The sequence below is a fragment of the Mus musculus genome, chromosome 16, assembly GCF_000001635.26.
Source record: "Mus musculus strain C57BL/6J chromosome 16, GRCm38.p6 C57BL/6J".
Taxonomy (NCBI): Eukaryota; Metazoa; Chordata; class Mammalia; order Rodentia; family Muridae; genus Mus; species Mus musculus.
In genome coordinates this window covers 96,463,618-96,483,067 of record NC_000082.6, presented here as the reverse complement: position 1 = coordinate 96,483,067, position 19,450 = coordinate 96,463,618, and the positions used below count along the sequence as shown (strand labels likewise).

At 45.2% G+C, this 19,450-nt stretch overlaps 2 protein-coding genes across 2 annotated transcripts in view; both read right to left on the bottom strand.

Moving 5' to 3' along the window:
• Pcp4 (Purkinje cell protein 4) overlaps positions 1-15,462 on the bottom strand; it is a 58,188-nt gene extending 42,726 nt beyond the window's left edge. The window contains exon 1 of the mRNA NM_008791.3: positions 15,278-15,462. Coding sequence (NP_032817.1) covers positions 15,278-15,286 — 9 coding nt within the window. The 5' untranslated portion in view covers positions 15,287-15,462. The remainder of the gene's footprint in view (positions 1-15,277) is intronic.
• A 2,033-nt stretch (positions 15,463-17,495) lies between these two features.
• Igsf5 (immunoglobulin superfamily, member 5) overlaps positions 17,496-19,450 on the bottom strand; it is a 104,094-nt gene continuing 102,139 nt past the window's right edge. Inside the window, exon 9 of the mRNA XM_006523095.4 lies at positions 17,496-17,525. Within this exon, the coding sequence (XP_006523158.1) occupies positions 17,511-17,525 (15 nt within the window). The 3' untranslated portion in view covers positions 17,496-17,510. The remainder of the gene's footprint in view (positions 17,526-19,450) is intronic.

Here is a 19,450-nt window from a genome sequence, read left to right as displayed (position 1 = left end):
CCCTGGGATGCTTATCACAACAGTTTCTGTGCTTGACAAAGGAGACAGAGGCACAGATATCCAGAAGTTTACAAATGTATCATTGAACAACGTTCAGAAGCCACCCAACACCCACAGAGGAGAGGACAGACTAGATTAGCTTTCTCTCCCTGCTCCAAAAAGTCATGGCTAACCAGACAGAGGGCAGGCATAAGAAAGAGGATAGACAAGTATCAGCATAAAGGCAGGAATGAGGTACAACTACAGCTGGCTCCTCTGAGGATTCCTTGTAAAGGTTATGAGGGGGGAAAGCTAACAGGCAGAGCCAGTTTTCAAGGACTAAGTGAAACACAGAAAGGTGCTCAACACAAGCATCACGCCCACCTGTCCCTCCTGAACAGGTGTGATTTCCTTCCATCCTTTTACATTCCGAAGACCCAAGGAGCCAAAAACTTACATGGGGTCAATTGAGATGGCAGAAAGTGGCCACAGAGGAAGAAATGCATCTTCACTTTGCTGTCAATAGAAGCATCATCGTTCTCATCTTTTGCCATCCATCCCATAATATGCATGCCCTTTAAAGTGCTGGGCCCCATGCACTCAAAGGACAGAGAACAAGCAGAGGCCAGTGCATTAGTTACCCTTCCTGTTGCTAACCTGAAGGAAGAAATTTACTTTTGGCTCACAGTTTTAGGGCTCACAGTTTGAGGGTATGGGCTCACAGTCCATCAAGGTGTCAGAGGTATGGTGGCTGAGGGGCGAGGAAGCTGCAGCAGCAGCCAGGACACAGAGAGGGATGAACACTGGAGCTCAGCTCACTTTCTCTTTTTTTGTTCATGGGTTTCACCAGCCCATAGGAGGGTGCCACCATCACTGACAGTGAGTCTCCCTGCCTTAGTTAACCCAGAAATCCCCTTCTGGGTGTGCCTAGAGTTCTGTTTCCATACTGACTATAATGTCATCGAGTTGAGAACCAAAGTCAGCCACTGTAATTTCTGAATGAAAATGTCCACACAACTGGGAAAATCTTTCCCTGCCAGTCCCTGAGTGCCCATCAACCAGGTTGCTGCCAGCTTCACACACGGCTATATCAACCCTCCTGTGGCCGAGCCAACAGGACCAACTGCTACACTCAGCTGCTTCATCAAGTGAACAAACAGGAATATGAGAAAAGAAAGGACACAAGCCAAATCCATTGCTACCCAGGAGAACCCACAGGTAAGGCTGAGTAAGGGAATTGTTCTCCTTAGTCTAGCAACCAAACACATTTTCAATTCTTCTACCGGACATTGTGTCCTCAAATGCAAACGACTATGTTTTCCCCTTCGCCAGAGCATCAGCTCAGCACTGCCAGGGGAATGGTCCTGAGGAATGTATAACAGGGAGAGAGGTCCCAGCTAACAGATGCAAAGCTTGAACTGGGAAGTAGTTTGGAAGTATACCCAAAGATGCTATTGCCAAGTGGGGTGATGGAATTTAAGCAGAGCAGCTTGGAAGTCCAGCATTTGACCCTTAACCTTGTCTCTTTAGAAGGGAAAGCCTTGACTTGGAAGGTGAAGGTCCTGACTTTGGGGACACCTTTCTACCTCCTCTGATGCAGATAATTCATTCTGCCTGCATGCAGACTGGGGGCCATCTTTGCCCCTCCTTATTTTAACAACAAAGCAACTGCATGGGAATTGCTGATGTCACACACAGTCCCACATGTGATGGCGTCTGGGATGTTTTAGGAAACAAGACGGGCTAAGTGTATTCCATGAGCTTATCTTAGAACCTGGTGGTGAAACATCTGTGGGCAGAGTCAGTATGGTACCAGAGCTGCGGGCCTTTGTCATGCATTTGTGTGAGCAGGGCTCTGAGACTGTGGAGAAAGCCCTTGGAGAGCCATGACCTGCAGGCCTCATGGTTGATGAACCTCATCACTCCCACGTGAACTCCAAAGCCTCCTGATCTCTGTCAGAATGCAGGCGCTTACTTGGCACCATGTGGTGCGAAATGTGCTTCTCTCAGAAGGGTATGCCAAGCCTCCGAAGCAGGAGACTTTCTTTTTTTGGTATTAAAAAAATTGCCAGATTTTATTTTCCCACTTAAATGAAAATAGCTTCACAAAATGGTAGAAGACTGAGGTTGTATACTTTTGGAAGAAAAGAAAATGTTTTGTCCTAAATTAGCTATCCACAGTTCAAGACTTAAAAATTAAGACAGATTAGAGGACAGGCCAAAAGCCATAAAGATGTGTCAGTTGGTAAAATGCTTGGGACGCAAGCATGGGGACATGAGTTCAGATCCCTGGACCCCTCATAAAGAAGCCAGGTGTGATGGTGTATTTATAACCCTGCTGCGGGGGAGGTAGAGAAAGGAGGATTCCTGGAGCTCACTGGCTAACCGGATTAACCTAATTGATGGGTTTCAGGTTGAATGAGAGACCCTGTTTCACAGGAATTGAACAGCATTCGTGAATATGATACCTAAGATTGTCTTCTAGCCTCCACATGCACCCATGCACATGAGTGCGCGCGCGCGCACGCACACACACACACACAGGCATGCATGCACACGCAGTCTTTTAAATCAATTTCACAATGTCGTTGTTTGTTCAAACAATTCTCAGGGTCAGCCATGTAACCATTGAACAAATGAGTGTCCCCTTTGAGCAACACATGCTAGGTTCCTCAGAGTCAGCCCAGAGGCTTCTCCAGACTGGGGAGAAAGACCCTGCCTGCCCCCTTGTAGGGTCATACAATGGGTCATGTCAGAGTCTTCCAGTTCACGTGGAAATAACAGACCACATTCACACTCTCATGCTCACTCACACATGTTCATGTACACACACACATGCACACACACACTCATGCACATACACACACACACACGTGCACACACACGCTCATGCATATGCACACACGTGTGCCTAAGGCCCTTACACAGTCAGTGTGACAGGGTCACATTTCATTAGTGCAGCTTCTTTCCTTTTTAATTTTTGTTTGTTTTGGTTTTGCGTTCATCAAAAAAACCACCAAGACTCCTGTGTGTACCGAGGGCTATCCATGGGTAAAGTGACTTAGGCAACTGTGTCAGGTACACCCTAAAAAGGACCCCAAATTGAGTCTTAAATGTCAAACCTGGGACAGATGGCTGAGTGCCTATTTAACAAAGTGAACCTGGCCTCCAAGTTCTCCCAGCATCCCTCAGTCCCTACTTGCTAGAGGGTATGACCGGCATAACTAGCCCTCTCACCCTAAACTCTGCAGCCCAGGGCTGGGCTGCCCTTTCCCTAGAGGTTCTTCCCTATAATCCAGCCACTTTGGTTACCTGTCCTTCTGTACCTTTGACATCCTGGCTGCTGCATCTTGGCCCAGCTCAGTCTCGTCATGCCCACTCTGGACTCTCCCAGACATCCCTTCCTCTGGCTATGCTCTACCGTAAACCTTGTCTTCCAGCATCCCTAGGAGCAACATGTCCTCCTCTTTGCTTTCTGTTTCCTTTTCATTCAGATCCTAATGTTCTGCTATCAGCTGGCAACATTCTTGAGAATGTTAACAAGTGTAACAAAAGTGTAGCAAGTGCTTTTTTTTTTTTTTACAATTGTTACTACTCTGATCCCAGCCCTCTTAGATCAGGCTCTCTAGATGTTCCTACAACACCTCAAAAGAACCACGAGAAAGAAGGGGTAACATCAGGAGGCTTAACAGTTGATGTTTTTAAACAGTCTCTTTTATGTTGGCCCTGCTGGACATGCCCATAGATAGCCCATGTCTCCCATCCCCACTATGATTCTGAAGGGACTCAGCAAGCCAGAGCTAAGGTTCCCCACCCCTACCCCAGTCTACTCTCACAGCTCCAAAGTCAGGTTAGGCTACCAAACCAAATCCAAAGTCTTCAGCCAGAATTCAACTGTAGAGAAATGTTGCCTGAATCTCTCCCAGAACTGACTCACAGCGAGAGCTCAGCAGAAAGACAATGACATGGGAATTTACAAAAAGGTTGCCCCCGGAATGAAACGGGCCAGTTAGGAAGATGGGAGAGATTAAACCCCAATGTACTTGTGTGGGGTGGGGGTGGGGAGTAGCTATGAACTAGAAGGAGGTATTCCGCAGAGGTGTTTGAAAAAATGCTACATCTATTTTAAGAAATTTATTTCAAAAAGAGAAAAAATAGCCTACATTTCTAATGTAAAGAACACCACCAGGAAAAAAAATTGAGAGAGTCTTCTGTTGGCCTGAGATTTTCACAGGGCTAATGCAGATGTGGGAAATGAGTTATATATAGAAGCTGAGTCCATCCGAGGACAAACTCTAAAAAGAAGAGAGTACTAATGATGGTCAGGAAGCCACCTGGGGCCCTAAGACTCAAAGAATGCAACCATATGCCATTCTGAATCAACACTAGCGCTCCTGGAAGATAAAGTGCAGATGAGTCTAAATTCACCAGATTTCTCACAATTAGAATGTGTAAACTTTACAAAATAAGCAATGTGTAAAATTCCAAGAAAAATACCGTTGACTTTGCTCTTGTGACCTATTTCCAATGTCTCATGGGAAATTTTTCCCTCTTCAAGTTTCTTAAGTGACATGGAAATCAGTGGAGCCCCAATATTGCTAGTAAGAACGTCAGTGTGCTCCACGTATTTAGGACACTCTTGACAGTGAGCCTGTGATGGACCATCTTAACTGTTAGAATCTCTCAGCATGTGCCTATGGAAGGACATTTTACTACGTTAATTGATCTGGGAAGACCCATCTCCAACAACGGGTGAGGCCATTCCCTAGACAAGGAGTCCTGGATTATGTAAAAAGAAAGTGATCCCCCCCCCCTTTTCTTTCTTACCTATAGATATGGTATCACCGGTTCCTTTGAGCTTCCTTTACTATGACTTCTGAATTGTGGTGGACTGTATCTAACAGATAAACTCTTATAGTCACAATTCTGGAGGAGTTTTAGTTTCTTTAAAGAACACAGAAATGTTATAAGGATATGTCTTCATTTTAATCCAAGGTATGGGGATGTGGGGTGGGAGAAAAGAACAATCCATAAAGAGGCAAAAGCCAGCGATGAACCCTTTCTCCCTTAAGTTGTTTCTGTCAGAACTCTGTATCTCAGCAACAGGGACAGACACTAAAATAGGGAGCTTAAAACTAAGTACAGCGTGATAGGGGGTGTGCACCAATCACTCAACGCGACTATTGATAACTTTCAATTTCCTCTAAAATGTTCCTCCTTTAAGATCTACTAACTGCTATTGTGATTTTTAACAGGAACTGAGTCCTCACTCCTTCGGTAGGCTCAACTGAACCTTGTCTCTCCTCTTTTTCATAGCCCTGCACAGTGATAAATTACCTACTACTTCCCTGACACTGCACTCAGTGTGGAAGCCATAGTAGAATTAGTCTTACATGGTTCTGTCTCTACCACCAACACTCTGAGCAGCAGGGACCATATCTCCTCAGCAGCATCTGACAGGTAACTAGATGTCCACCTGTGGGAGTTCAATGCTGTTTGCTAGGGATTTAAAGGAGTAGAAGACACGGTCCCTTATAATGCCAAACTCATAGAGGACAGGAAGTAATATGACTTATCAAATGCGTAGCTGTTAATGATATGTGCAACATCTTTGTTCTCTGGGACTTAGAACATCTTTTCTTACTCAGAGCCCTGGGAGCTTGGTGAGGTATAAAAGTGGTTGGTCTACAGTCAAGAAAACTCAACAAGACCAAAATAAATTTTGCCCAGGGTCTTCACAAACTATTCCATGGGATAGGAATGATAACATATGATTGGGACATGGGATTGAGGGAATCATATTAGAAAATGAACCCTGTCCCCACCACCCCCAGGAAGGGGGATAACATTTGATATGTAAATAAAGAAAATATCCAATAAAAAGGAAAAAAATCTCAAAACAAAAAAAGAAAATGAACCCTGGGAAGCCATCTAGAGACATGGGAAGAAAGGTTGCCTTTGTCCGTTCTTCTGTGGGGATTTTTTTTTCTGCTGAAGACTAAGAAAAATAGCTAGGACTATGTTATTTCCAATTATTTCTTGCAGAGACTTGAGTGGAAGTGAGACTGGTATAAAAGGTAGTGGGTAGCTTCCAGAATATGACAGAAAATGAGAAATTTAATAGGATGAGAAACGTGGAAGAGAAAACAAGCCTGGTTTTTGCTCAAGAGCACTGGGATTTTTCAACAAGATTAAATTCAGGTCACTCAGTTCCCTAATGAAAAATGATTGCTTTCAAGCCAGTAAAAAGTGTCAGCAAGTCCTAGGTACTTGGAAGGCTGCAGCAGAAGGGTCATTTGTCCCCAGGAGTCTGAGGCAAGTGATACTGAAAAGTCCTGCCTTGAAGGTTGATGGATGAATGGATAGAAGATAGACAGACAAACATACAGATATATAGGTTAATATAGATGAATCATAGTTGATAGATAAATACAGATGATAGATAGATAGATAGATAGATAGATAGATAGATAGATAGATAGATAGATGACAGATAGATGGATGACAGATAAGATGGGTAGCAAATGAAAACTTAAAATGAGCACATTAAGGAGACTGTGCTATTCACATCAGTCAAGTCTTTGACTCCTAGGTATAGCTGTAGTCTCACCCTGTATCAGTAGCTTTTAAATTGACCTGAAGCCCACAGGAGCAGAGCTACCATGTCCAGCTGTACCAGTAGTACACAGCCAACTCTGGGGGCATCATGGATAAAGACCACAGTATGAATACCTCTGGGTTGTAAGGTGAGTCACCATCAAAGTAAAGAGAACGGAGGGTTTATGTTTGTACCTGCTTATGGCGAGAACCATTAGAGATCACATTTCATAAATAGCTAAAATCAGGACTGATGTGGACTTTTCCCATTCTAGGGCTGTTGTGAGACTCTCGTAACTGGAAATTACCTTGATGCCCTTCTTAATGGCGTGCCTTGAAAGTCTTACTACGCCACATCAGATGCCTCTTGCTCTGTGAAGAGGACACAGATTGCACAAGCTGTCTTTAATTAATTGCACCTCCCTACAGCAGGTAACTGGCTTTTAGTACACATATGCTGCAGCACAGCTAAACTGTCTCAGCACAGAAGCATAGTCTGGAAAGAAACAAACCTTAGGACGCGGACACATTCAACATTCTTCAACAACGGTTTAACCAGGTGGAATATTAGAGACCCCAGATCCTGTGGACATTATTGTCCTGTCAGGATCTTCAATCGGCCTGAGAAACCCAGAGCTGTGGTGATAAGAACATCATTGTTAGGCCAATGACAGCCAAGTGTGGAAAGTCAGGGAAATGAGGGGGAGACAGTGGTGATAGCAACTGTGTCCTCAGACCCAGGGACAGCATGGTACCAAACCATGACACCGTGACAACTCTGAGGTGTTTCTGCTCCACCTGCAGCCCTTTAAAATGTGAGGAAAGATCAGAATCCTTAAAGGAAGCCTCTGTGCTCTTGTCCTGGGTGGATGTGTGCAGGTTTCCGTGCCTCGCCCCTCAGCAGTGCAAACACCAGCCCTGGAAAAGGCCACGCTCAGGCTCAGAGTGTGACTAGTTCATGGACTTGGGAATGTCTCTGCATGTACAATCAGAACAAGAAAACCCCACGCACAATTAGCCTCTCTGCCAGACTCAAGAAAACAACCTCAAATGAAACGGTATTACCTAATAAGAATATTACACATGTAGACAACTTCCTTGTTAGAGTAGGGGTAATTCCTTAATGTTCTGTTTGCTGGCCTCAGACTTGCTATGTAAGGAGAGATGACCTTCAACTCGTGATCCTTCTGACTCCATCTGTCTATCTGGGGCTGGCAGTACGGACATGCACCACCACGTCCCATTTATGTGTCTTTGCTAAGCTTGGTGTATGCTATTAAGCACTCTACCAACTGACCTATGCACCAAGCCCAATCCACTTTCCCATATTGGAATCTAGTCACATGACAGACTTATGTATCAGCTTTTGAAAAAGATCTTAAGAAAGGGGAAGATATGTTTTCTTATAATATCTTTATTCATATTTTATTTAGTCAAATGTTTGTGTGCATTGTCATTTCCAGCAATTGTGTAAAAATAAATGTCCACAGGACCTTGGGGTCTCTAATATTCCATCTGGTTAAACCCGTTGTCAAAGAATGCTTTGCTAAGCATTTGAGGGTTATATGACTGTTCTTTGGTCACACCCCTCTAAGACAAGTGTCTTAGTCAGGGTTTCTATTCCTGCACAAACATCATGACCAAGAAGCAAGTTATAAAGGAAAGGGTTTATTTAGCTTACACTTCCACACTACTGTTCATCACCAAAGAAAGTCAGGACTGGAACTCAAGCAGGTCAGGAAGCAGGAGCTGATGCAGAGGCCATGGAGGGATATTACATACTTGCTTGCTTCCCCTGGCTTGCTCAGCTTGCTTTCTTATAGAACCCAAGACTACCCATCCAAGGGTGGTACCACCCACAATGCCCCCCCTGCCATTACCAATGCAAAAAATGCCCCACAGCTGGATCTCATGGAGGCCCTTCCCCAACTGAAGCTCCTTTCTCTGTGATAGCTCCAGCCTGTGTCAAGTTGACACAAAATCAGCCAGTAAACAGGTTTGGATTTTAGTATCAGGGGAGCTTTCTTTTCACGTTAGCTCAAACACAAGCCCAGTTACTGGATGGTGAGAAACAGATGAATGGCTGAACGGTTGTGGTGTGTCTGACACCTCACCCTTGTCAAAGCCAAGGCTGTCTGAAAGAGAAGGCAGAAACCATGTGGAGAGAGGTGCTCCCATGGACCGAATCTCAGGACTTTACACTGTGAAAATGGCTTTGTTTGTGTGGTATGAACAATCCACCCTGTTCCCCAACCAGATCTCTGTGTGGGGGTCCTGTTGTGCATGGGAGCTGGCTTCCATGCCCTGTGATTCTAATTTGTCTCTGTTTTGTTTAGAAGATGGCATGTTAAGAACAAAACAGAAAATGCGGGGAGTTTAGTGGGTAATTGATGTCCCCACCAGCAAAACCATAAATCTGGCCATGTGCTTTCCCTCCCTGAATGACAAGTCATGCCTTGAGATCCTGACAACACAGATTCAGAACTATTTGTGAGGCACAAACAGTAACGGGCAGATTAATGCCTAACCTGTCACTTAGGCTGAATTAGTCATATAAAATAGCCCTGAAAATGGCTGTGAGATTTACGGGTTTGGGTCACCAGGGAGTGTGGGTTTTGTTTGTAGTACAAACTTTCTTATATTCATACTCCATTGAAGGTAAATGTGTGTATGCACCTCACTTCATTTTGAAGACTGGAAACACTATAGCCAGAGTACAAGGCTGAGGTCATCAGAGCAGGGGAGTCTATCTCAGGGCTGTGGGTATGGCAAGGACATCCCAGGAAAATAAATTTGGGTTGGTCACCTTCCATACATTAATACAGTCCTTAAATATTTAAAATATTTAAACATCCAAATGCATTTTGTCACCTAAAGCAGCCAAATGTGGAGGCTGAGGAGATGACTCCGTCAGCAAAATACTTTGCAAGCAAGCTTGAGAACCTGAGTTCAAATCCCAGGCACTCACGTAAAAAGCCAGGCATGACGGTAGGTGCCTGAAATCTAAGCACTAGGAGGTAGAGGCAGCCAAATCCCTGGGGCTTACTGCCCTGCCAGCATAGCCAAGGTATATGCTCCAGGCCATTCTTAGAAGCTGGACAACTAAAAAGCACCACCAGAAGTTGTCCTCTGGCCTCCACCACACGCACACACAGTACAGGCACATGCAAGTACATGCACCCCCACACATGTGAAAACACACACACAAACAATATTACTCATAAGGAAATAATAAGTAAACCAGTCAAAGGTTTTAAATACCTGTTTTCATTGTCTTAACAATATGATAATTATTGATAGTCAATTTCAAGTGTTGATTAAAATATTTACATCTAAAACCTGCTTTCCGTCTGTTTAAGCATATTTTTCCTCCAACAATATGCTGTGATTTACATCTTGGCTGCCTGTCTCCATGCCAGAAGCCCTACTATGAAAGATCTGCCTAGACTTTCTCCGCTCACACAGCCAAACGACTTCCCTGTGTCAATACAGCAGAGCTGATTTCCAGCTGGCCTGGGCTCTGCCTGTCTGTGTCCTTTCTGTTTAGATTTCATACAACCATTCTGAAGTGAGCCAGTCTCAGAGGACGTGAACAGAGAGTCGGTTTGTCCACGTCAAACCCCCTCTCGGCTCTTGTGCTTTTCCTAGCATTTCCCAAATGCTCAGTGTTCTCCCTCTTGAAGATTCCCCCACCTTTTCTCCTTTTCTTTGCTTCTGTGGGAGCGTATGTTCTGTGTGCCTGGCTGTACCATACCCCCATTTCCCACTTACAAATATCTGAGAAGCAGACACGGGTTTTAGACCAGGAGCAAAGAACAGAATGCAGATTCTGTCCCCTGTTCACACATCCTATAGCAATAGAAAGCCCGGAGACCAGAGCTCTGGAATGTCAGTCATTGCAGCTGATCATCCGGCACTGGAATGCCACTAATTCATTTAGTCGCTGGACACAAACCAGGCTCCACCCCAGGAGCTTAGCCTTTCCTCATAAGCAGGTTGATGGGCCAGGAAGGGTGCTTCAGTCCACAAAGTGTGTATCTAGAGGGTGTTACCAGCATGCTGGCTCTAGCTGGATTTAGGGAGCCAGCCCTCGAATGGAATACAAACCTATGTGCCCACAGCCTTTAAACTTCTTGCAGAAAGTCATTTGAAATTAGTAGGAGACTCTGAGCCTGAAGCTGGTAATTGTGTCTGTATATTTAAATGGTTCCTACACTCTGAGGACTGAGCACCGAGGAAGCACAAACAAATTTCACTGTAACAAGACCTCTCAGGGCACTGAAGGAAGAAATTAATCTAAACGCTAAGGCAGGGACTGTGTCCATCCCAGACTCGGGAGACTTGCCTGATACAAGCTCGGATCTTCTTTTCATGTTGATCACGCCACTTCCACTAAACCTTTAATAAAATCAGTGGTGAGTCATTTATTTAGCTTTTCTGTCTGGGAAAAAAATACTGCACTTCGCCTTCATTCAGTCTTAGAAGAGAGAGAGAGAGAGAGAGAGAGAGAGAGAGAGAGAGAGAGAGAGAGAGAGAAATTGGGTGCTTTAATCCTGAATTTAGTTAATGAGATGCAGGCTGGGAACGTGAGTTTTATGACAATCCATTATGATTACCAGGCCCGAAAGCATGCTTTCGTGTTTAACCTTGGAACCTAAGTTGTCTTCACAACCCGGCAAGTCTTCATATTCCTTGTTAGAGGAGAGAATAATACCCACCAGTATGTGATTTAACATGAGCCACGTCCACATTTGAAAATGACGGTGCGAAATCTATTTCTTTGTACAAGTAAGGCATGGTAATAACATTTTTTCTAAGTGGATCTCACTAGATCTTTCCATATCACTAGTTCATGTGCTCCCCTAAATGAGGTTAGAATTACATAAGAAATCAAATTGCCACTTGGCCTTCTACTGAAAACACCATATTTGCCTATAACTCACAGAATCCATGCTTAACTACCATCTCAGCTACACGGTTCTTCCACAGACCCAATCGTGCACACAGAGCACCGGCTCCAACTCACCTTGGCACTGGGGTCCGAAAAGCCAACTACAGCAATGATTCTCACCTTAGTTCCTGTCATCTTTCTGACTCTCCACTGAGCTCCCAGGAGAACACACTGGGTGATGCCCCCAAACCACTGTTGCATGATTTTTTTTTATTTAAAATTTTTTATTAGATATTTTCTTTATTTACATTTCAAATACTATCCCGAAAGTCCCCTATACCCTCCAGCCACCCTGCTCCTCTACCCACCCACTCCCACTTCTTGGTCAGTCCCAGCTTTCTTCTTTACTCCAAGACAACCGTCTTCAGGTGAGAGGCAATAGATCTGTTTTGGTGCCTGGGATACATATATGGGTGTGCACATCTGCCCTTGAATGTCTTTGATCTCATCTCAACCATTTTTTCACCTGGCATAGTCTTTTCACTGAGGCCAGTGTCTACATGGACCAAAGATCCTCAGCCCTGACCCTAGGTTAACCCATCTCACATAAATCAAAACAAGCAGAGAGCCCAGGACAGAGCTCTGAGAAGGGTCTCATGTTTAAGTCACAGCTTTTGCCAGATATATTACGTAGTGGGATGGCCTTCCTATGTACTTCCCAAACATGGCGGTAGGTCATGTCATGCTTTAAATCCATTCTCTGTTAAAATCTCATTCGTGGCTCTCCTGAGTTAGGTTTTTTTTTTTTTTTTTTTGAAAAGTCCCTTAGAAGCAACCCCCCACCCAGGTGAGGACCTAGGGCAGACTTGCTCCCAGGAATTCTCTTCTTTCTTGGGTGTGGCACTTCGTAACCTTGGGCCTTGCTGGGAGAACTTCAAATGTGGTTATTAGACTTAAGCCTACATTTTGATCCCAATTCATCTTCTAGATTGCTCCAAGCATATCTGACATACTGTAACACGGATGTGAAAATCGGGTGCACCACTCTCACAAGGCCCTAAATTTGGACTTTATTTCCAACCAAACACTATACTTAAACTATTCTATTTGACCACATGTCATTCCCCTGCCAAACACTAATAATAATAATACATAACTAAATAAATAATGGTTAGTTCTGAGGTGTGAAAACCACACCACACTAAGTTGTCCAGTTTAAAGCCAGCTTCAGGATCAGTTTACTGTTCTCCCTTCACCTTCAAAGGCAAAAGTCCCAAAAGTGCAGAGCTGACCCCAGGGACCTTTAACCTTTCAGGGTCTTCTCTGCTCAGCCCAAGCTTGTATCAACTCAAGGATCTCTGGAGTTTCTGCAGCTACAGTGAGCCCTGAGGACTACAGAAGGAAACATTCAATACACACACACACACACACACACACACACACACACGTGTTCCAGCCCCCAAGAACCCTGACAGACAGAGGGAAATCAATGTCTCTGCTTTGACCAGCAACTACTCATACAAGCACATTAATGACAGTGTGCCTCCAATCCTGCCTGGGAGTTATTAACACTGGAAGCCATTTGTAGTTCATTCAACTAAAGAAACACTTCAGGACTTGGTGCCCTCCCCAGCTCCTTGGCTGTTTGTCCCTCTTATTAAATGTTGAAAGCAGATTTAAGTTTTAATCAAAGGAGAAATTTCTTTTCTCCAAAGAATACCAGCGGTCTAGGGACTTGGAAATGAGCCAGCAGGGGGAGCTCAGGGGCAGCGGTGGGAATGAAAAAGACAAACCTGGTGCAAGGGGAAGTTGGGGTGTAGGACTGCGGACACAGACCCAGGGTCTGCGCCTTAAGGACTTTTACCCACAGGATTTAAGGAATTCACACTCTGATTGTGATACTAAGTCATGGACAGCTGGAACATTGTAGGGAGTTTGAGGCTGCCCTAGTTACAGGGTCAACAGAAAGGAGGTTGTGACCCTAACTGTGGGTTGAACTCTGGGACAAGGCTCTTCCCTGGAGACCCACACAGTCATCTGCTCAGCTGGGTGACCAAGGAGGCACTGGAGGACTTCTCTATACATGAGCCTCAGCATAGAATGAGGGATAGGGCACTGTCGCATGTCGCTGACTGGACACAGGAGAGGGTCCCTGTTGTGAGGTCAGTCTGCAGAGCCTGCCGTTTCTAGGCTCCTTCTTGATGAGAATCTGTTGAGTTCTGAATGGGAAAAGCTGTCCACACAGCCATCCCTTCTTCCTGCAAGCAAGGTGAGGTGTCCATAAACCTTGCGCTTCTGAAAGATTAACGAACCCAGAGGGAAGCCCCTCCCCCAACATGTAAAGGAAAAGAGACCTTGTCCTCAATGCCCTTGGTCTTCAGAGCCCTGCTTGCTTTCCCTGGATTCTCTACCTCCTTCTGCCCCACCCTTTCCAGCTGTTCCAGAGCCCCACACTCATTTATTTGGACAGAGCCAGGCACCAGGTACCAACTACTTCAGTGTGACAAGGCTAGCCCCAGATCTAGCTGGCGGTCTTGAATCGGTTGGTCCACTTCCCTGTGCCTCAGTTTCCTCCTCTGTCACCGACTGCCCAGGATATGGAGAGGCTCACAGAAGGGGACACATGTGGGAGTGCTTGGCACTGCTCTCAGCATTTACACCATGAGGCAACCAATGGCTGTCACTGTGGCTTCTGTTCCCAGGGTTGCCAGGAGACTCCCATCTCCCAGCCCAGATCCACCCTCCTCCTCCCCCAAGCTCTTGGCTCTCTCCCAAGTCCTGTGCCTGGGTGCTGCACCACCTTGCCCTTCTGCCTGTTGTTTGGATCCAAAGCTGTCCATAGAGGAGAGAGGAGCTGCGAGGAGACATTTGATTTCTGAAGTTGTTAATTCTACTCTAGACTTCCAAAAAAAGATCACCCATCTGTCAAACATTTTTTTTAAATAAAATACAAAGAAGATAACAGATCTTTCACAGTAATTAAGTATCAAGTGAGAGGAAATGAAAACAGACTTGGCTGGGCATCTAGTTGAAGAGGATAGCACTGTGTAACCCCAAATCTTGTGGGAGAGATTACAGTTGCTTTTTAAAAGAAAAATATGCAAGCCACCAGCTTGTATATTCTATATACATTTAATCAGAAAAGGGTCTTGGGTTTAAAATGAGCTCTTTTGCCAACACTCCCTGATGCCTCAGAGGTAGCAGTTTCTCTCTCTCTCTCTCTCTCTCTCTCTCTCTCTCTCTCTCTCTCACACACACACACACACACACACACACACACACTCAAGCTTGGACTCCGAATGTTTTCCAGGGCTCTGATTAACTGATTAACTGCAAGCCCTGTCACAGACAATGATTCTGCAAGAGCTGCACTTAGGCACAAATCCTAACCCCCTTCCCCACCTCTTTTCTGAGACCGGATTTCCCAGGTGGCTAGCACTGTCTGCTAACATTCAGATTGTATCCCAAGGAAACACGTGAGGACGCACTCCCTGGAGAAAGCACAAATATTCATGAAAGAATCAAATAACTGGCTTTCTCTTCAGAGGTACAAAATCCTAAGTCATAGATCAGAAACAATATACCTACATCCCTTTCTCTTTCTAAGGCTAATTTCAAAAGTTGCAAACTTAGCAAATTTCTACACTGCATTCAAACAAAGCTATCAAGACAGCCTATGCTCAAAGCAAATAATAACAGGATCCATCTACCCCTCAGCCCCACTGGGCACCTTTTGGGTTTCTGAGAATCCCACAGGGGCAGAGCCTTCTCACTCTGCGGTTTCCCTGTGAGAGTGGAAGGATTGCTCACCTCACTCATGTTGGCCTGACTCCGCAGCTAGGTCCCACAGAACAGCTCAGAAGGCAATGCTCAGGGGTGGCTGCTTCCCTGGTCCTGGCTTTTCTCTTAAAAAGAGCTGCTGGGTGGCATCATGCCTCCCGCCAACCAATGAGAGGCATTCACCTGTCTGAACGCCTGCAGACATCCGAGAGCGCAAAGAGCCACCTAGTGGAGCACAGTGGAACTGCGTGGCAGGTCTCTGCTCCGTTTCCATCCAGGAACCAAGGAATTTGCTGCACACCAAAGCATCCACCCTAAAAGGATTCTATACCCTGCTGCAGAGATACTTGGTCATCCATGATCATGGCTGATCAGGTCACAATAGCAAGGAAAGAGACTCGTTCTAGATGCCCATCAGCAGTCAAAAGGATAATCAAGCTGCAGTATAGAAGATTTTAAGCCATTAAAAAACGGGGGAAGGGGGGAAATCATGACATTTGCAGCAAGATGGAAGAAAATGGGAAATATTACAGCAAGTGAGGTACGCCAGACTCAGAAGGACAAATTTCCCTGCTCATATGGAGATCCTGACTTCAACTTTTTACTGATGTGTTTATTTGAATGAGGGTGGGTTCAAGGGGTGGGGGTGGGGAGGGTAAACTACGACTTGTGATATGAGATTGAACAGGGAATACTGGGGATAGAAAGAAATAAATGGGGAGGAGGGGCAAGAAATGGTGGAGAAGAAGGGGTGGGGACAGCCAACTGAAACTCAAGACGTTTGAAATGCCACAAGGAAACCTGTTGCTTTGGAAGGTTTTATTTATTTTTATTTTTTTAATTTAAAGGAGAGAGAAACATAACAGTCACAGGCACACTGATGGTCACAGGACTGCCCCTGCCGATGGACTGGGAGGTGCAGGACTCACACCCTCTGGGACTGTATCTTACATGTCTATAATTGACAGACTCTGTTTCTCATTGAAGAGCAATGGGAAACTTTGTATGGAGTGGTTCTTATCCCTCTGGGCTCCCAGCTGTTCCCGGCCCCCTTTGGGGGCACCAGCTTCAGACTTTAGAGTTGACCACCCTCTGTTTAGAGTCCCCCCCCCAATCTGTCTGTCTGCTTGGACCCTAGAGTGGAAGGACATGTCTGTAGTGACCTTTGGAGTCCAGCAGTCTTGAATCCCACTTGGCAGTGACATGAGAGAAAACATCTGTTTTCACTTAGGGTTGTGACAGCCCCACCTAGGGACAGGACCCCATAAAAGGTCTCCTCACTTTGGCCCTGATGAGCCATTGGGGAAAGCAGCTCCTTTTTATACCTCTCAGTCCAGACCTTGTGAGCCTGGAAGTGTGGTGTCTGCCAGATAAGCAGCATTAGAGTGTATGCCCCAGCTGATCATGGTGAATATCAACATGACTAGCAAGACCATGTTGAGGGCCCCCCAAACCTTCCTTGGTGCCCCCAATACCTGTCCCAGTGCCTCCTGTACCCAGAAAGACCTGCACGACACCCCCGTCTACTGATTCCCTCTTCTCGGCTCAGCTGCATTCTCCTTCCCGAGTTGCCAGCTTTCTGTTCCAAGTTCTAACATCATGGCATCCTCTGTGTGTCTCCAAATGGAAAGGGCATGGCCAGAAACTGTAGTACACACATGTAGGGGTGTGCACATGTCGGGGTGTGAGAGAACAGGGAGAGGAAGACAAGAGCTTCACCCACAGCTCCTATGGGTCCCTAACCTAAGCCAGAACCACTGTCATGGACATCATGTCTTCCAAGTGGAAGCACTGGATGTTCACCAGGGTGCAAATTTCACAGAGGGAAATATATGGACAGTATGGTATACAATATGTGCATACATGTATGCCCCTATATGTATGTATTACATGTACATGTCGTATACCACATACAAGTTAGTGGCATGTCCCAACTATGTAAATAAAGACAACATCTTCTTCATCCTCTCCTTCCTCATCCCTTCTGTGCTCCCAACTCGCCCTTATGAAGGCTCAATATCATGATATCCTTAGGTATCCCCGAGTCCTGGAAATAGACACAGGACCTTAGTGCTATGTGCTCTGCAAACACCTCAGATAAACGGAAGCTCACTCATCGTCAGAGGAGAACGATGTAGCTTCTGAGGATGCTACCACTCCCTCCTCCCAAGAGATGTCAGACTTGGGAATCTGAGCCCCAGGCACCATATGTCGGAGGACACAGCCCCTCGGTGGCAAACTTGACAAAGTTCCATCTGGGTTTTTACAGCCTGGTCTCCTGCAGAGAAGATAAGCAGAGATGTCACCAAGAGCCAGCCTTTACCAGTTCACCAAATGCTGCAGCAGGCCTGAATTTTCCTAGTAACACACAAAAGAATGTTTGTGTGCTTGCAGCTTCCTGGAGCTTGGGAAGAAGGAGACTGATGCTAGGATTCTAAAAGAAAGGGCTTGGATTGGACACTCCTGGCTGGGCTGTGGCTTTGATTACTCAAATGTACAATTGCTGGGGATTAATATGACAGAGAAGGTGTGAGCTGTCATGGCCTGGATTGGGACACTACTTCCCAATTCATTAATCCCCTGGCGCTTGAATCATGGCTGTTTTGGCACAGTCTTTCATAGAGCTAATCATGTTAAGATGGCCTAGCCAAAAACTCCTGGTGTCTTCATGAGATTAAGACTCAAGCACACAGAGTAACCTTGGGAGGACACAGGGAGAAGTCGCCACCTACAAACCAAGGAGGGACCACAGAATGAGCCTTCAGTGAAACGTCTTGATCCCCAACATCCATCCTCAGTGTCTGTGGGATAAGCTTGCTGTTGTGGTGGTTTGAATAAGAACAGCCCCCATAGGCTCAGACATTTGAATATTTGGTCCCCAGTTGGTGGAACGATTTGGGAATTTGTTAGGAGGTATGACCCACAAAATCTCACACCATTCCCAGCCCGCCTCTCTCTTTCTCTCTCTCTCTCCCTATATCTCCTTCTTTTTCTCCCTCTCTCCCTGTCTCTGTTTCTCTCTACCTGTCTCTCCCTCTCTCTGTCTGTCTCTCTTGTCTTTCTTTCTGTGCATGTCTCTGTCCCTCTTGCTGTTTCTCCATCTCTCTCTTTCCCTATCACTGTTCCCCTCTTTCTGTCACTCTGTCTCTTTCCCCCTCTCTGTGTGTGTGTCTTCCTGTCTCTTTGTGTGTCTCTGTCCCTCTTGCTGTTTCTCCATCTCTGTCTCTCTCTCACATACATGTACACATACTTACACACAAATATACTCAAATTTGAGAACACATACATAAATATGTTTGCACACATATATACATACACATGGGCTGGAGAGATGGCTCAGCTGTTAAAGGCTAGGCTCACAACCAAAATATACATACACACATGCATACACATCTATCCACGTGTACACATGCACACACGCACACACACCACTCCCTCTACCCAAATCTTCTAGACTTTCTTCTACCACCCCTACCTAGCCCCCACCTCTTTTTGGTTATTGTTTGCTTTTTTAATACTGAAGTCCTTCATTATCTGAGGAGAGGCATTTCAGGATTCTCAATGGATGTCAAAATCTACAGCTGTTCAAATTCCTTGTCTAAAATGGTAAAGCTATGCAGAGGACCCTCTGTGTCCCTTCCACCATCCCCCAGTCCCCTTTACACTATAATAGTTATACAGAAAATAGCAACAAAGAGGAAAAACAGCCAGCCAGTCAGGTGCAATGCTTCTTCAAACAGCCCCATCTACCTCTGCAGTCGGGGAGCCCATGAATAGATGATAGATACATGATAGATGATAGATAGATAGATAGATAGATAGATAGATAGATAGATAGATAGATAGATGATAGATAGATAGATAGATAGATACATGATAGATAGATAGATAGATAGATAGATAGATAGATAGATAGATAGATAGATAGATGATAGATAGAGATTCAGTCAGCTTTGATTTCTCCCTACACAACTTCCCACAGATCACCCAGAACCACATTACACAGTAGATGTCATGAGAGCCAGGAACTTGAAACCTGAATCCAGGGTGTGACAATTAGTTTTGTATATGACTTTGTCAAAATCTCTGGTCCTTGGCGTCCATTCCTCTACTAAAAGCAGAAATATTAAAACCTTGCCTCTGTTTACCTAAGATAGATAGATAGATACATGATGGATGATAGATAGATAGATAGATAGATAG